The sequence below is a fragment of the Panthera onca genome, chromosome E1 (assembly GCF_046562875.1).
Source record: "Panthera onca isolate mPanOnc1 chromosome E1, mPanOnc1 haplotype 2, whole genome shotgun sequence".
NCBI lineage: Eukaryota > Metazoa > Chordata > Mammalia > Carnivora > Felidae > Panthera > Panthera onca.
In genome coordinates, this window is record NC_138352.1 from 27,532,067 (window position 1) to 27,547,205 (window position 15,139).

General features: G+C 56.3%; 1 protein-coding gene across 1 annotated transcript in view; it reads right to left on the reverse strand.

Moving 5' to 3' along the window:
• Positions 1-4,575: 4,575 nt before the first annotated feature.
• Positions 4,576-15,139, reverse strand: part of MYO15A (myosin XVA) — a 51,025-nt gene continuing 40,461 nt past the window's right edge. The window contains exons 57-65 of the mRNA XM_060647113.3: positions 14,928-15,022; positions 14,597-14,674; positions 14,209-14,305; positions 13,036-13,196; positions 11,857-11,990; positions 9,741-9,874; positions 9,280-9,413; positions 7,969-8,109; positions 4,576-5,731 (exon numbers count right to left, since the gene is read on the reverse strand). Of these exons, the coding sequence (XP_060503096.3) occupies positions 5,630-5,731; positions 7,969-8,109; positions 9,280-9,413; positions 9,741-9,874; positions 11,857-11,990; positions 13,036-13,196; positions 14,209-14,305; positions 14,597-14,674; positions 14,928-15,022 (1,076 nt within the window). The 3' untranslated portion in view covers positions 4,576-5,629. The remainder of the gene's footprint in view (positions 5,732-7,968; positions 8,110-9,279; positions 9,414-9,740; positions 9,875-11,856; positions 11,991-13,035; positions 13,197-14,208; positions 14,306-14,596; positions 14,675-14,927; positions 15,023-15,139) is intronic.

A 15,139-nucleotide genomic window follows, 5' to 3' on the forward strand; every position in this document is an offset into this window, starting at 1 on the left:
GCCTGTCAATCAGGCGGTCGCCTTGGCTACTGCGTCCGTCACTTAATTAGGTGCGTGGAGGGCGTCGAGGACCCCTGAAGGATGAATAGGTGGCTATGTAAGTGCCTGAATGGGTACGCCAACGGAGAAAAGCCCTCAGACGCTTTAGGAAACTTCTGAAACCAGCGGAAACTTCTCAGACTGCGGCCCCGAGAGCACCAGGCCCCAGCTCTGAGCCCGGACGGCGACAGCCCCAGAAACTACACGCACTGAGGGAGCACCTCCCTGCCCCCCCCCCCCCCCAGCCCCGCCGCCCCACAGCCCCGGCGCCCCACCGCCCCCGCCGCCGGGAGTGGACGTTCCACGAGTCACGTCCCGGTGATGGCGGGCGCGTGCGCAGCCGCGGGACGCGCGGGGATTTGGCGTAGGTCTTGCTTCGGGCTAGAGATGGGTGTAGGGGCACCTCTTCGGGAACGACCGAAGGAAACTCACGGAGACTAGTAGGCTCACGGTGAAGGCAAAACTATAGAGAATTACTATAGACGATTCAAAAGTTTCGCAGCAGTGCGGTTGGATAGGGTGCACGGCGTGAGCAAAGGGGTGGCAATTCCGCGCAGCGAGGGGGGGGGTCTCCAGATAGGAGTTTCTTCTCGAAAACCTCCCGTGATTCCCAAGATCGCGTTCCTCTGTTTTGCTTGGCGTTCAAGGCCTTTGTTCAAGACCTTTCCGGCCTTGCCTCTTCTCCCCTCTCTGCTAACTCTGAGCCCCAGCCTTGCTCTGACGCTGCCTGGGCTTGCAGACATACTCCGTCACACCTCCTGGCCTTTGCCCAAACTGTTTCTTCCTCCTGAAATGCCTGTTCCCTTCTACCCATCTCCTTCATTTTGATTTTTTGAGGCTCACCTCACATCCCTAGCTGACTTCCCAGATTCTCATTGAAATAAAATGCATCCTTGGTTTCATGATTTGGCTTCCGCATCTGCCTTCAACCTCACCGCCCCAGCCATTTTGCTCCCAGCCAGCGTCCGCACCCTCTCCACCACCGTCCCCACACCCCGATATGTCAAGCAACAGACTGACAGGCATGGGTTTGAATCTTGACCTCCTGACAGGCTGTGTGAACCTGGGCAAGTGACTCCTCGTCTCTAAATCCGACTCTGATCCGGTCTGTAAAGTGGAACATTAGTACCCATCTCAAATGGTAGTTGTGAGAATGAAACACAGTCCTGTGTGTGTTAAGGAGACTGCACATCGGTAGTCGGGGTCTCAGTTTCCAAGGTGAAGGGCCTACTGGTCCCTGTCGGGAGATGGGGCATGTGTAGTTACTCAGGCAAGGCCAGGCCATCAGGGCCTGTGAGATAGGGAATCCTGGACACCTGGTGCCATCCCCAGGCTCCCTGCTGGGCCACCTTCCAAGAAATAGCAGGTGCAGGGGAAAATGGGGCAGCCTCTAGTAAGTCCGGTTCTGGCTCTTTTCTGACACAGCCTAGTGGGGCGCTGGTGCTGGTGGTGGTGGTGGTAGGAAGGCAACTACAGGTAGTGAGAAAGTGGCCAGTGGGCAAGGCTGTGGTCAGGTGGCCTGGGCTCCTGCTCCAGTCCTGCCTGGGCCATACTGTGTGAACGCCCGCGCAGGGCCTCCTTTCCTGCATGATGAGCAATTAGCCTGTGAAGGCTTGGGCTCTTAGAAAGCCCAGCACCCACCCCTAAACTGCCCTCTAACAGGGCATTGGACTCTCGCACACCTGCTTGACAGAGAGGTTACCATCTCAGTAATGAGAAAAACTCCCAGCGTCTCCTCTGTGGAGCCCAGCTCCCCTCACCCAGGCAAAAATGAGGCTCATCTCTTCTCTAGGTCTCAACAACCCCTCCCATCCCAGGCACCTCATCCAAAACTTCCATGTGCTCCTTCCTGATTTCTAGAGCCAGAGCCCTCACCTCTCAGAGCCTCACAAGAGAAAGCAGACTCTGGAGCCAGCCTGCCTGTGTTTGAATCTTGGCTAGGCTTACAGGTCACCTGCTTCATTTCTGTGGGCCTCAGTTTTCCCATATATGAGATGGCAAAAATAGTACCAACTAACTGGGGGTACTTTGAGGGTTAAATGGGTCAGTACATGTACAATGCCTGGTGCAGAGTAAAAACTTGGTAAGAATGAGCTTTTTAAAGAAAAAAATTACTCCCCACCCCAGACATCTATTTGTATCCTATGCGGGACCCAACGATGACCACTTAGAAGGTATTTGCTCTAACACTTCTGTCCGTGTTTCCAGTTTCCAAAGAAGGGCGTAGAGGCTCACAGAGGGCAAGGAGCTTGCAAAAGGCCACACAGCTAATCAGCAAACGTGCAATTTGAACACAGGCCTCTCTGGCTTTACAGCCTGGGCCTTCAACTACCAAGCCAAGATTCTCTCAATAGGCCTGTGGGTTCTGGGCAGCGGAGGCACCCCGAGGCAGGGAGGGGAGTATCTGGACACCAGAACCTGACCAAGTCTAGTCTATTGTTGCACACAGGGGTAGCAATGAAGTCCTTCTGGTTACTTTTTGGTGCCCAAATATGGCACATCCTGTCACACCCATCTGGGACCTCAAGCCTTTACCAGTTGACTGTCTCAGACTCCCATGCCACCTAGACATTTCTCCTTTATTGTTCTCACCACACACTAGTCTGGGAACCCTGAGGCTTGGTCCCTTCACTCTGGATCTCCCCACACTTACCTGGAGTTCCTGTCTTTCTGGGTCCTGGCCCAGAGGGGCCTAGGATGCCTGGGGAACACAGCAGGGGCTGACTCTTCTGTCACCCCCAACTCTCTCCACTCTGCCATGTGGGGATTGTTACCTCCTTTTACAAGGGCCTGAATTGCTGATGCTATCATGAGTCTCCAGAACAGCTATTAAAAGCATGAGCCATGGGGCACCTGGATGGCTCAGTTGGTTAAGCATCCAACTTCGGCTCCGGTCATGATCTTGCGGTTCGTGAGTTTGTGCCCTGCATCGGGCTCTCTGCTGTCAACGCAGAGCCTGTTTCAGATCGTCTCTCTCCCTCTCTGCCCCTCCCCTGCTCTCTCTCTCTCTCAAAAATAAATAAACATTAAAAAAAAAAAAAAGCACGAGCCTTATGTCTTAAGGCCCAGGTCCTGAAATCCAAAAGCTCTGGTGTTCTGGTTATCCAGTGCCATGTACCAGGCCACCCCCAAAACTCAGACTTCAGTCACCTGTCCAGCTCACCAACCTGCAGTCTGGCCAGGGCTGGGCTGAGAGGCTCCTCTCTGTCCCACGCGTACCAGCAGGACCCCTCAAACCTCAAGGAGCCACTTCCAAAGGGCCTCACTCACATGGCCCACCTGTATTCTGAAGCCCACAAGGCCTCTCGCCTCTCACCTGGGCAGAGTGACTGTGGCAGGGGCAGCCCGATGGATAACTCACTCTTTCGGCCTCCTCTTTTCCACTTGCCCCATGTTCCCAATCAGCTATATGCACTGGACTCCTCACGTCGGGGCCAGGCTGCTTTCTGGGGAAGCCAGCCTGCCGGGTGAAGGTGGGACAGCCCTGCGGTATGTGCGTGAAGGGCTGTTCCTTGACCTTTCCTGTCTCGGGACAGCCGGATCGATCCCCCAGAGATAACAACTCCTCTGCACTTGTCATCACCAGCAGTGTCTGCACCACGGAGCTTCCCAGCTGATGCTACAGCCGCTCCCCCCTACTTTGGTCTCCCTGTCCCCTGCATTCACTCTGCTCTGTGGCCGGGATGATCTTTTCAAAGTATGATCTGAGCAGATGCCCCCGTCTCCCACTGAAAAACCTTTGAAGGCTCCTCGTGACTCCTGGGATGAAATCACACATCCTTAGCGTAGCAAGCCTTACTCAATACCCCCTGCTGGCCTCTTCAGCCTCAAGTCCTCCACTGGTGATGTCCCCTCCAGGGTTTCTGCACATGCTGCTCCCTCCCCTCATCAGCTAGCTAGCTCCCACTCCCAGATTTTGTCATGGCGTATGGTTCTTTAACTGTGAGCAACTCCCAGGGCTTGGCAGCTGGCTAGGACACAGTAGGTGCTTAACAGGTACTGATAGAGAGGCACCTGGGTGGCTCAGTCGGTTAAACGACCGACTTCGGCTCAGATCATGATCTTGTGGTTTGTGAGTTAGAGCCCCGCATCGGGCTCTGTGCTGCCAGCTGGGAGCCTGGAGGCTGTTGCGGATTCTGTGTCTTCTTCCCTCTCTCTCTGCCCCTCCCCTGCTCATGCTCTGTCTCTCTCTCGCGCACGCGCCAAAATAAAATAAACATTAAAAAAAATTAAGGGGCGCCTGGGTGGCTCAGTTGGTTAAGAGTATGACTTCAGCTCAGGTCAAGATCTCACGGTCCATGGGTTCAAGCCCCATGTCGGGCTCTGTGCTAACAGCTCAGAGCCTGGAGCCTGCCTCAGATTCTGTGTCTCCCTCTCTCTCTCTGCCTTTCCCCCCCTACTCACATTCCGTCTCGCGAAAATGAATAAATGTTAAAAAAAATTTTTTTAATTAAAAAAATAGGTATTGATGGAGTAAATAAATCCTTCCTCGGGCACCGTGGCTCCAGCTACTTATGCCCTCACATACTTGCCAGGCCTTCTTCTCCCGAGACTAGTGCTTCCCTCCTTCACAAGTTCCCCAAAGCACCAACACTTTCCATCAACACTTATTTATTCTTTCATGTAACAAGCATTTTTCAAGTGCCTACTCTGTGATAGGCATTGTCCTAGGCTCTGGGGGATACAGTAGAGAACAAACACTGTTTTTGCCATTTGGAATGTTCATTCCCCTCCCCTCCATCTATTCTTAACAAACTCCTACCCATCCTTCAAAACCCAACCCCAATGTCCCATTCTTTGGGAAGCCTTTCCCAGACTTCTTCCTCCCCAACCCTGACATAAAACTTCTCTCTCCCTCCACTACACCACTCTCAAAACTTGTGTGACCCATCCAATGACGGGGGACTGGGTTGGGGCTACCTAAGAAGTATGGAGTTGGGGGACAGGGGTCTGAAGGGAGAGGAAAGGACAGAGGTCTCTGCAGGAAGCTTTGTTCAGGGGCAGTGAGCCAGGGGCACAGCTGGGCCTCCAATTCCTGCCTCCCTCCTTAGGCTTCTTTTCCAGCTCCTCAGCCAACTGGCTGGAGAGAGGAATGGCCGCCAGGCACACCTTTTTGCATAGAAATGACCAAGGGTCACAAATCCCAGCTGAGCGGCTGCGTGGGGAGCACTCAAGGAGGACGCATGAGGGGCTGAGAGGTGGACGTGGCGCAGATTTGAACATCAGAACGTGGGTAAGCCACACACAAAGTCCAATTTGACTGGGCCATTGGTGTGGGGCTTCTCTACCACAGGTGGGAGTCAGGGGCGGGGCCCACAGTGGGTATGTGACAGAGGGCCCCACAGCCCCGCCTTTGGAAGTTCCTCCTGTTATCTGACTCAAGTTCGCACACTGCAATTCCATCCCAACTCTGCATCTGTCATTTCAGGTTCCCGGGGACTTAGGTCATTCCTCCTACCACCTCTTGGTCTCTCCTCCAGCAAGGGTCTGGCCCCTTACAGGGGTCACTGGCCCAGAGAGGCCCAGTAACTCCCCTGGGGCCACACAGCAAGCCTTCCGGCAGAGGGCAGCTGGAGGGCTGGGGGCCGGGTCAGAGTAGCGTAATCTCGCTGGGGGGCAGCGTAAGCCGCTTCTCCCGGGCACTGAGCAGGTTCTCCACGTGCACAGCCACCACTCGACACAGCTCCAGGCCCTGCAGGAGAGACCGTGAGAGTCCACGCACCCGCCCCGCCGATGCTTCCCCGGCTCATGCCTCGGGGTGAGGACTAGTGGCTCCCACCTTTGTCCCCACCTCCCCCAGGGTCCCGGGAGGAGCGTGAGGAGCCGGAAGGGAGAATTGTTGGGTTAATAGGCTGGAAGGGGTAAGTAAGCAGGAGATCAAGTGCATCTGGTTTGCTTCTGGCCTTGCCGAGTGTGATCTGTGTGACCTGGGGCCAGTAGGGTCCCCGTTTACCAGGGCTTGCTTGCCTCACAGGTTGTGGTGAGGATTCCGTGAGATTTTATTACGTGTAAAGCCTTTAAAAATTAAAGAAATCTTAGTCTAGTCAATGAGTGGTAAGTTTCTAACTATGCGTTGCCATGGTCAACACGGGCACCCACAGCCTAGAATAAGCGGTGGCCCAGCCTCCGGGCTCCTGGATGGGGTACGGAGTAAGAGGCAGAAGAAAATTATGGCAAATCCACCCGAGTGTGGTTTTCAGACCCAGGTGGTGGTGGGATCCCCGCAGGGACTTCCGGGGGCAGGGGGCACAGGGGCTGCTCGGAGAGAAGGTAAGCATAAAGGGCAGCACTCACTGAGCTGTAACTGTCCTGACAGCTTCTGGCATCTTACCCCTTCTAGTCGGCACCGTGTCCCTATGAGGCAGACACTTTCAGATTCCATCCCACCGGCGAGGAAACTGAGGACACGGCCATGAAGCCACTTGCCCCAGACCTCACATCTGGTAGCTGATGGGGACCTGAACCCAGGTAGCAGGAGGCCCAAGGCCACACTGCCAAGTGCTCTGTGCTGACTTCAGCGGTGTCTGCCCCACCCCGGAGGGGCCACCCCTGGTAATGAGATCAGAGTACGTATGATGGGCGTCCTCTGCTCCAGTCAGTCCTCTAGCCAACCCTGCCACCCACGTGCTACGATGCCAGGCCTTACTGGGATTGTTGCACATTTGACAGGTGTGCAAACTGAAGCTCGAGAAGAAGCGGGGCGGGTGGACCTCAGATCCCTTGAGATCCCTTCAAGGGATAGCCTGTCAGAGGTGGGCCACACGGGGACCTAGGACTGTCGGCTGCACTGCTGCTATGCTCAGACATCACCTCCTCTTAGAAGCCCTCGCTGATTACATGCCGGATAGCTCAGCTACACCTTTCTCAGCACTGACCACGGTTTACCGAAGAGATTCTCTGACCTGGGGCTCCATGAGGGTCAGGGCTGAGGGGGGGTCTCAGTCACTTCGGTATCCCTACAGCCAGTGCAGGGCCTGCTATGTAGAGATGTTCAATGGTTATGTGTTGAATGAATGTGTCCCCCCAACCTCGAACATGCCAGAGGCAGGGGCAGAGGTGGCAGCAGTGGGGTCTGCAAGGAAGTAGAAAAGCCAAAAAGGCCTCCTCCAACCATCCATCCAACTATCCACTTACTAAGCATGGCTGGGGCGGTGGGAGTTCCTCCCTCTTGCCCTGGGAAGTCAGCCCCTCCAAGGCAGGCCCTCGCGTGGGGGCTGATCCTAGGCCCAGGTCTTGAGGGGGTGTGGGAGGCTGGCAAGGGCAGCTGTGCATAGGCCCTAGCCCTGATCCCACCTGTCCCTCGGCTTCAGTCTTCTCTCTCAATGGGGTACGAACTCTCACTCCATGGGTATGAGACTTGGAAAGGAGACTGTCAGCCATGATTTTAAAGGAGCAGCCATAATTGCTGCAAATATGGGAAGGTACAGGGCAGGTGGACCTGAGTTTCTTTGTCTATCACACGGGGACTCCCCCTCCCTTCCTTCAATCCCAGACCCCACCATCCATCTTCCAAGCCTCAGTCCACGTGAACTTCCTCAAACTTCCTGTGTCTCTGCCTCTCAACAACGCTCTATGGCTGGCTCTCTAGTGCCCTCAGGAGAATGCCCCAGATTCTTAGCTTGGCATTTAAGGACTTTCAAGACCTCCCCTGCCCTGCCCGTGTCTCCCCTGTTCCCCATCAAACTCCTCAATATACTGCAAATAACCTAGGCCCTTCTTTCCCTGCCAAGACGCTTCACTGGGAGACCACCCTAATGACCTGCAGTTCTATGCTCAGTTGGGTTAGATCTGTCCCCAGCACTGGGCTGGACGCTGTCTGGGGCATGGCCAGGACCTGACCTACTATACAGCCAGGCCCAGCGGAGAGCCTGGTGAGTGGAATGAAGGGAGGGGCCGGGTGACAAGGCCTGGGTGCCGGGGCTCGGTCACCTGCTCCAGCTGTAGCTGCATGGTGCGCTGGGCTGTCACATCCCCCAGGGCGATCTCCACATACGGGTAGCTGGAGCTGGCCGTGGGTCGCTGGGTCCGAGTGGACTGGATCTCCTTTAGGGGGAATTTCACCATCAGCTCCTGGAGGGGGAGGGGAGGAGACAGGCTTGTGGGTGGGACAGTCTCACCCCTGCTTGCCTCTCCCCTGAGATCACATCAGCAGGAGGCAAGTCTCGGCTGGAGTAGCAGTTCCCCGGCAACTTGCTGGGTGACCTGGGGCAAGTCGCTTTACCTCTCTGGACTTCAACAAACACTAACAGCGTGCCAGGCACTGTCCTGAATGCTTGGGATCCGAGGGTGAGTAAATGCCAGTGGTGCCCTGACCCTCACATCAAAGCTGCTTCTTAACACCTGCCTCTCTTTGTCTGGAGCTTTCTTTCTGCCCCCAGGAGCAAACTCGGAGCACAAGCAGGGAAAGCCAGAGCGATGAGAGTTAATGCCTTGATTAATGACAGAGGGCGACACGGCAGAGAGATACCCCAGCTCCCTCGCCCCCAGAACAGAGGGCATCCTCCAAGGGCGTGTTCCATGCTATCTCCTAGGCCCCCAGCTCAACTGAGCGCCAGTCCCCACAGGGGCCACTTGCGGCTAACACACTCTTCCAGAAGGTGCCTTCCCAAGGTGTGTGAGGGGTCCCTTCCTGGTCTCATTTCCTCACTCCAGCATCTCCTAGAATCACCTCCAAATAAAGTCCTAACCCCCAGCCCCTCAGAATGTGACTGTGTTTGGAGGCAAGGCCTTTCAAGAGGAAATGAAGTTGAAATGGGGGCGGTCAGGGTGAGCTCAATTCAAACCTGACCAGTGCCCTTACGAGAAGAGGAAGACACCAAGGGTGTGCACACAGAGAAAGGGCCACGTGAGGACACGGGGAGAAGGCGGCCACCTACGGGCCAAGGAAAGAGGCCTCAGAGGAAACCACCCCTGTCAGCACCTTGGTCCCCCACTTCCGGCCTCCAGACCAGCGAGAAATGAATGTCTGTTGTTGGAGCCCCCGGGGTGCGGACCTTGGTCACAGCAGCCTGAGCAGATTGCGCGCTGTTGGAGCGCTTTTCACGGTTGACCTTTCACCTTCACCGCAGCCCCGTGGGGCGGGCACCACTATCCCCATGTTCCAGATGGACAAGTGAGGCTCGCGGTGGGGAAGAGATGTTGCCTGAGGTCACGCGGCCACACAGCTCGCCCGCCCCCCGGAAGGCAGTGCGGCTCAGAGGAGAAGGGGACGAGGGGCAGGGCCAGGCTCAGGCCACTCACATGGGTCTCGGTGCTGAGGAAGTTGAGGCCGTTCTGGTTGACGGCAAGGATGCAGGGGGCCGGCACGGCCACGTTGCTGCAGCTCTGGACGAAGAAGAAGGAGGAGCCGAACATGGGTAAGGCGCTGAGGAGGCCTGGTGTGGGGAGAGGGGGGCGGTCGGTCAGCGCGGCGGCCAGGGCCAACCTGCAGCCTGAGTTTCCCCCCGGCTGTGTCCAGCGTATGGGTCCTCGCCCCGGGGCTCCCCCCACCTCTCCAGCCGCCCCAGCTGCCCAGGGCCACCCAGAGCCTAGGTGCTGCCTTGATGGCAATTTTAGAAAAGTGTTCTCTCCGGGCAGGCGCTCAGCTTGGCTGGCACCGAAAATGCCTTGGTGCGAAGAAAAAGGTGCCTCCGTCCCCACCCTCCGGGCCCCCTCATCAGTAGAGCACCCCGTGATGATCTCCCCCGGCCCCAGACTCTTACCCAGAAACTGGGCACGGGCCTGGTGGGGGCTGAGCGCCTGCGTCTGCTGCCGGTGCTGACCGACCAGGTTGAGCCAGGCCGAGCCAGCCATGGTGCGGTAGAGCTGGGCCGGGATGTAGTCCTGGACCTCTCGCCTGCACGTGGGGGGAAAAGCGATCCTGAGTGGCCACCACCACGCGTGCTCCGTGCAGGGCCTCAGCCCATCCTCACCGCGGGGCAGGGTTAGGCCAAATGGATGTGATCTTTGCACCCTCCCTGGAAGGCTAAATGCTGGCTGTCAAGTGCTCGCTCAGCGTCTTGGGACACAGCAGGCGCTCCATAACCCTGGCTGGTACCACTAGGCTCCCTGTTTGGAGAAGAGGGAACTGAGGTTCTGAGAAGGTCCCCGACTAGTCCTCGGTCACACAGTGACTCGGCGAACTGGGGGGCCGAAGCTTGGACCCAAGGTGCGTCAGTCCTTTGTAGCCCCGATCCCCGAAGAGAAGCCCAGGCCACAGGGGTGAGATGCACAAGGGTGGGGGAAATAGCAGGGTAGGCAGAGCAACCACCAGCAGCTGGTCAGAGATGAGGCAGGGAAGCACTGGATCCCAGGCTGGACCCCTAGGGCCATCCGACCCCCTACTCCAGTCCTTTCTCTCGGACACATGCTGGCTCTCTCGGGGAAGCCCCCTTTTGCCTCTTGGGGCATCTGAGAAACACCAACAGCAATGCCAGCCCATCCCAGCTGCCCTGGGCTACAGACTGGGGAAAGGTTGGGAGAAAGTCTGGGGAGCCTCCTTCCCCCAAGAGACCCCTGGGGCAACAGCTTTCCTTCTTTATACTGCTCGGGTAAAGGCCTGGCATCTGGACCTGGCCTCCCTAGGTTTGGATTCCAGTTCCCCACGATTTACTGGGTAAGCTTCAGTGAGCCCAATAACCTCTGTGAGCCTCAGTTTTCCCATCTGTAAAGGGGGAAAATACAGTGTAGTTGGGAAGATGACCTGAGGTAACGCAGGCAGAGTGCCTTCCAAAAAGGAAAACTCAGTGAGATTTTTGTTTTCCAGGACTGGGGTTATAGCTTTATGTGCTTCCTTGGCCTTTTGCTTAAAATTATAATAAAAAAAAGAGCTTTACATATTGAGCACTTACTGTATTACGAGCTCCTGGACAAACACTGTACCTACGTTACCTTTACTATTATTTGTCCCAGGGGTTCTCGGAAGTGTGGCTGAGGGTCTGGGAGGTCAAAGCCACCTGCCTAATAATGCTAAGACGTTATTTGGCCTTTTCCTCTCCCGTTCTCTCACAAATGTGCAGGGGAATTTGCCAGAGGCCACATGACATGTGAGATCCCTGCAGACTGAGTGCAAAAGCACATCTGAGAATCCAACGGCCTTCCGTTAAGCCAGCTGGTAAAGCGATCTGCAAAATGGAAAACCGTTGCCACTCTTCTCACTAAATTCTTTTTGGAAAATACAGCTTTTTATAAGTTGTTTGCATTAATGCATAATATGAATTTACACTACTTGAGTTATCCTTACTTCTCACGTTATTACAACATACAATTATTCACGTTCGAGCATAATACATCAGACTTATTTTTCAAATAAGAAATCAATATTTAAATAAATCAATTTCAACTTTGACGTGGGTAAGTATATTGATACCGCAACCCACGTACATGAAAGCTCTTTGGGGTCCTATTTTTAAGGGAGTAAAAATATTCTGAGACCAAAAGTCTTAGGATGACTGATTCATCACCTCTTTGGGGACGTCGGCTTAAAGGCTGCCGGACGCCCCAGAATTTATTTAAGGAACCTCCTGTTGTCAGGGGTTGGGGTTGCTGTTGTAGGTGACACTGAGGTGAACGCTTCTGTGGCCACAGGGTGCGTGTATCTCAAAAGCTTTTTGATCATTCCGTTTTCTCTGAGCTATGAATACCAGCCCGAAGCAACCTATTGTGGAAGGAGGCCGAGTCCCAGCTCACGCTGCGAGGCTAAAGATTTCAGCCCCAGACCCAGGCCAGCCGCTCCTTCCCAGCCAGCTTCCCAGACACCGGTGCAAGAGCAGGGCCCAGGGCCTGAGGGATGGTGGGGGGCTGCGGGGGGAGGAGGCTGACAGGTGGGCAGGTGCTCACACGCTGGGCAGGTAGGAGTGGTCCTTGGCCCGGTGCTGCAGCAAAGCCAGCTTGGATACTTGCTGCGACTGTTGGTCGCTTGGCCGGCTGGCCGGCACGCTGCTGAAGAGGCCCTTCAGGTAGTCGGGCAGGACCTGTGGGGGAGAATTCCACAAGGGCCTGCAGGCAGGCATGCGCTCCTGCCTTCGTGAGGGGAAGGTGGGGACACGTGCAATTTTAATAGTTCCGGTCCCACTGGCTTCGGGGCTGGGGCAGCCTGCCCCCTCCCTGGGCTTTGGGGAATAGGCACGTGAGGGTGAGCTGTGGGGGCCATGGCATCGAAGCCCCTGTGGGAGTCCCCACAGTGGCCGGGAAAGAGTGTCGTGGACACCTGCATGCAGCATCCAGGAACGGCCAGGGGTCCGGGGTTTCTGAAAACTGGGCACGCACCAGTTGTGCATGCTGGGGAGCACCGCGAGACCCCGATACACTCGATCTGGGGCAGGACTAGAGGATCTGCATCCTCCCAAGTTCCCAAGGGATGCTGCTGGCCCGTAGGCGGCAGCTTCACTAACCCCGTACCCGGCTGCACAGGGCTGGTCGTCAACAGCCACAGCATGAGGCCGTGAAGGCTGAGTGGCAGTATTCTGTACCTGGAATAGCGGAAGCTTTGGCACCAGCTCGACAAAAACGTGAGCCCTCTGTCCGATCCCTCCCACCAATGTGAGCACAGGAGGGGAGAACCCAGGTTTTGTAAACTCCATGGTCCTGACTTACCTGAATCTCAAAAGGGAATAACACGAAGACAAAAATAACAATGCCAGCAAGAGCTGGTCGGGCATTTAGACAAGGGACAGATCGTGCATTCAGAGGAGGAAGTCAGGAGGAAAGGGGAAGTCAGAGCCGCCTCGTGGAAAAGAGGTGCTGTCTGGGGCGGCCCTGGCAGCGAGGACTTAGGTGAGCACAAGTGCAGGAATCACAGGGCAGATGGAGCGATGGCGGGTGGAAAGGCCCACGAATTAGGTAGTGAGGGCGACATGGTCAGACCGCACCGCAGAGTCCATGCAAGGGAGCCTGGGCATCAGGGCTAGAAATGGGGCTGGAAATTTGAAGGCACCAGATGCCAAGGCTGTGCAGTCTGACTTCACACGGGGGCGCCTGGAAGGTTCCAGAGCAGCAGAGTGGACCACACGCGCTGACCTGGTTGTAGTGCATGGTCACATAAAGCTCATTCTCAAACTTGAGTGGCTGATCCCAGAGCACACGCCGGAAGCAGAGCATGTAGCCACCGTCCACCTGCTCCATCTCCGAGGCCACGTCCAGGATGTAGGCACAGCGGCTGAGCGGGCACACGTGCTGGCCTGTGGAGAGCCGGGGGCGGGTGGACAGCCTATGTGCAGACCCCCGGCGAGGCCGCGGCCCCACTCCAGGACACGGAGTCCTCCCTAAAGCAGAGCATGTTTGTGGAACAGGGTGCCCAGTGTTTGTGGAACGTCGATGACCAGGGATGGGAATAACTCCAGTCAAAGCTGCAGCCCACCTAGGTCTTGGAAAGTGCCCTGGGTGCTGCTCAAAGGAAGCCCAGCCCCCTCCCAGAGGACACTGGGGACAAGGAGAAGCACAACAGACCTCAGGTCATGAGACCAATGGGTGCCTTTCTCCAGAACTCCTTCAGGAGAGACCTCTCGCCGGGTTCCTGGAACAGGCAGAGGGTGGGGAGGACTGGGGCCTGCCAGTGAGGGGATCTGAGTCTGTGAGGGACGTTTCAGTTTTTCCTTCTTGCGTTGACATTTCTGCTCCCCATCCTGTATCTTCAGTAACATCGTACTGAAGAAGGGACGTGTCATGACGATAAAGCCCCGACTCTTGAGGCCAATCTGCTGGGGTTTAAATCCCGACTGTGTGTGGGGCACCTGGGTGGCTCAGTCGGTTGAGCGTCTGACTTTGGCTCAGGTCACGATCTCACAGTTTGTGAGTTCAAGCTCCGTGTGGGGCTCTGTGCTGACAGCTCGGAGCCTGGACCCTGCTTCAGATTCTGTCTCCCTTTCTCTCTGCCTCTCCCCTGCTCACACTCTCAATCTTTCAAATTAAAAAAAAAAAAAAAGGAAAAAAAAAAAAGGATATAAGCTCCCTGAAGGCAGGGCACACATGCTCCCGGCTGAACAGGCCCGAAAGGGCAGAGGCAGGAGTCAGGGAGGGCACAGTCCTCCATGAACTTCGGGTCTGGTAGGCAAGACAAACGTACAGAGCTGGGGGTGCTTGGCGCCCAGGGAATGTCTTACACAAGGCAGCAAGGGCTTCCTGGAGGAAGTGGCATCTGACCTGGGCCTTACAAGGCCGGGCCCAGTGTGCTCAGTCCTCCTGACCGCTCACCTCGGTTGGTGACAACGAAGATGACGTACTCGCTGAAGGCCTCGGGGCGAGTCAGAGCCATCTCAGCACAGATTTCTTCCACCACGTCCAGGGCCACCTGCAGGGAGGAAGGTGAGGCTGTGCCAGCCAAGCTGATCTCTGTCCTCCTAGTCCACCCAGGCCCCGGGAGCCCAGGCACAGAGTTCCCCAGGCCCTCTGCAGGGACACAAAGGATCCTCTGAGGACTGCCAATCAGCCTCATGCAGGGAAGGAGCACCGTTTTTGGAGTCTGAGAGACTCAGGGTTCAAATTCTGCCTCTGCAGTACGACTCTGAGCCAGGTCCACCCCAGAGGCTGAGGTGCCCCGACCCCTCCAGCACCTGCCTGCCAGAAACGTTCCCTCACTTACGGTGCATGTTTTAATTTTGAGGTGGCGTTCAAGGCCTCCGGGGAGAAGAAAGAGCTGCCTCTTGGAACTGCGGCCCGCCTGGGACAAAGAGAAGGGAGGAGATGAGAGAGGCTAGGACTTGGGATCTGGGCCAGCAATTGTCCCCTGCCATGTTAGTCCCTGAGCCACGGGGCTCTGGACAGGCTTGTGCAGGAACACTTGTGCACCTGGACCTGATAGGGCCTGACGGCACATCTCTGAGCAGTGAGTGCACACGGGGTCTCTGGACAGGGCTCATGTCTCACACTCATCCTGACGTGCCCCCACCCCCCACCCCCCACTCCATGCTCACCAGCATGGCCCGAAGCTCCATGCTGCTGGGGAGCTCCACGCGGCCACCGAAGCGCAAGGTTTTCTGCACGTTCTGCTCACAGGCCTTGGCAATCCCTACAGAAACAGGGAGTCAAGGCCTTGCCCGGGGTAGGCAGCGGGGCAAAGAGGCTCTTCTGGCCACCAGCCATGAGCCCACTGGCTTCTCTCCACAGCCTATGGGGCATTTACTCT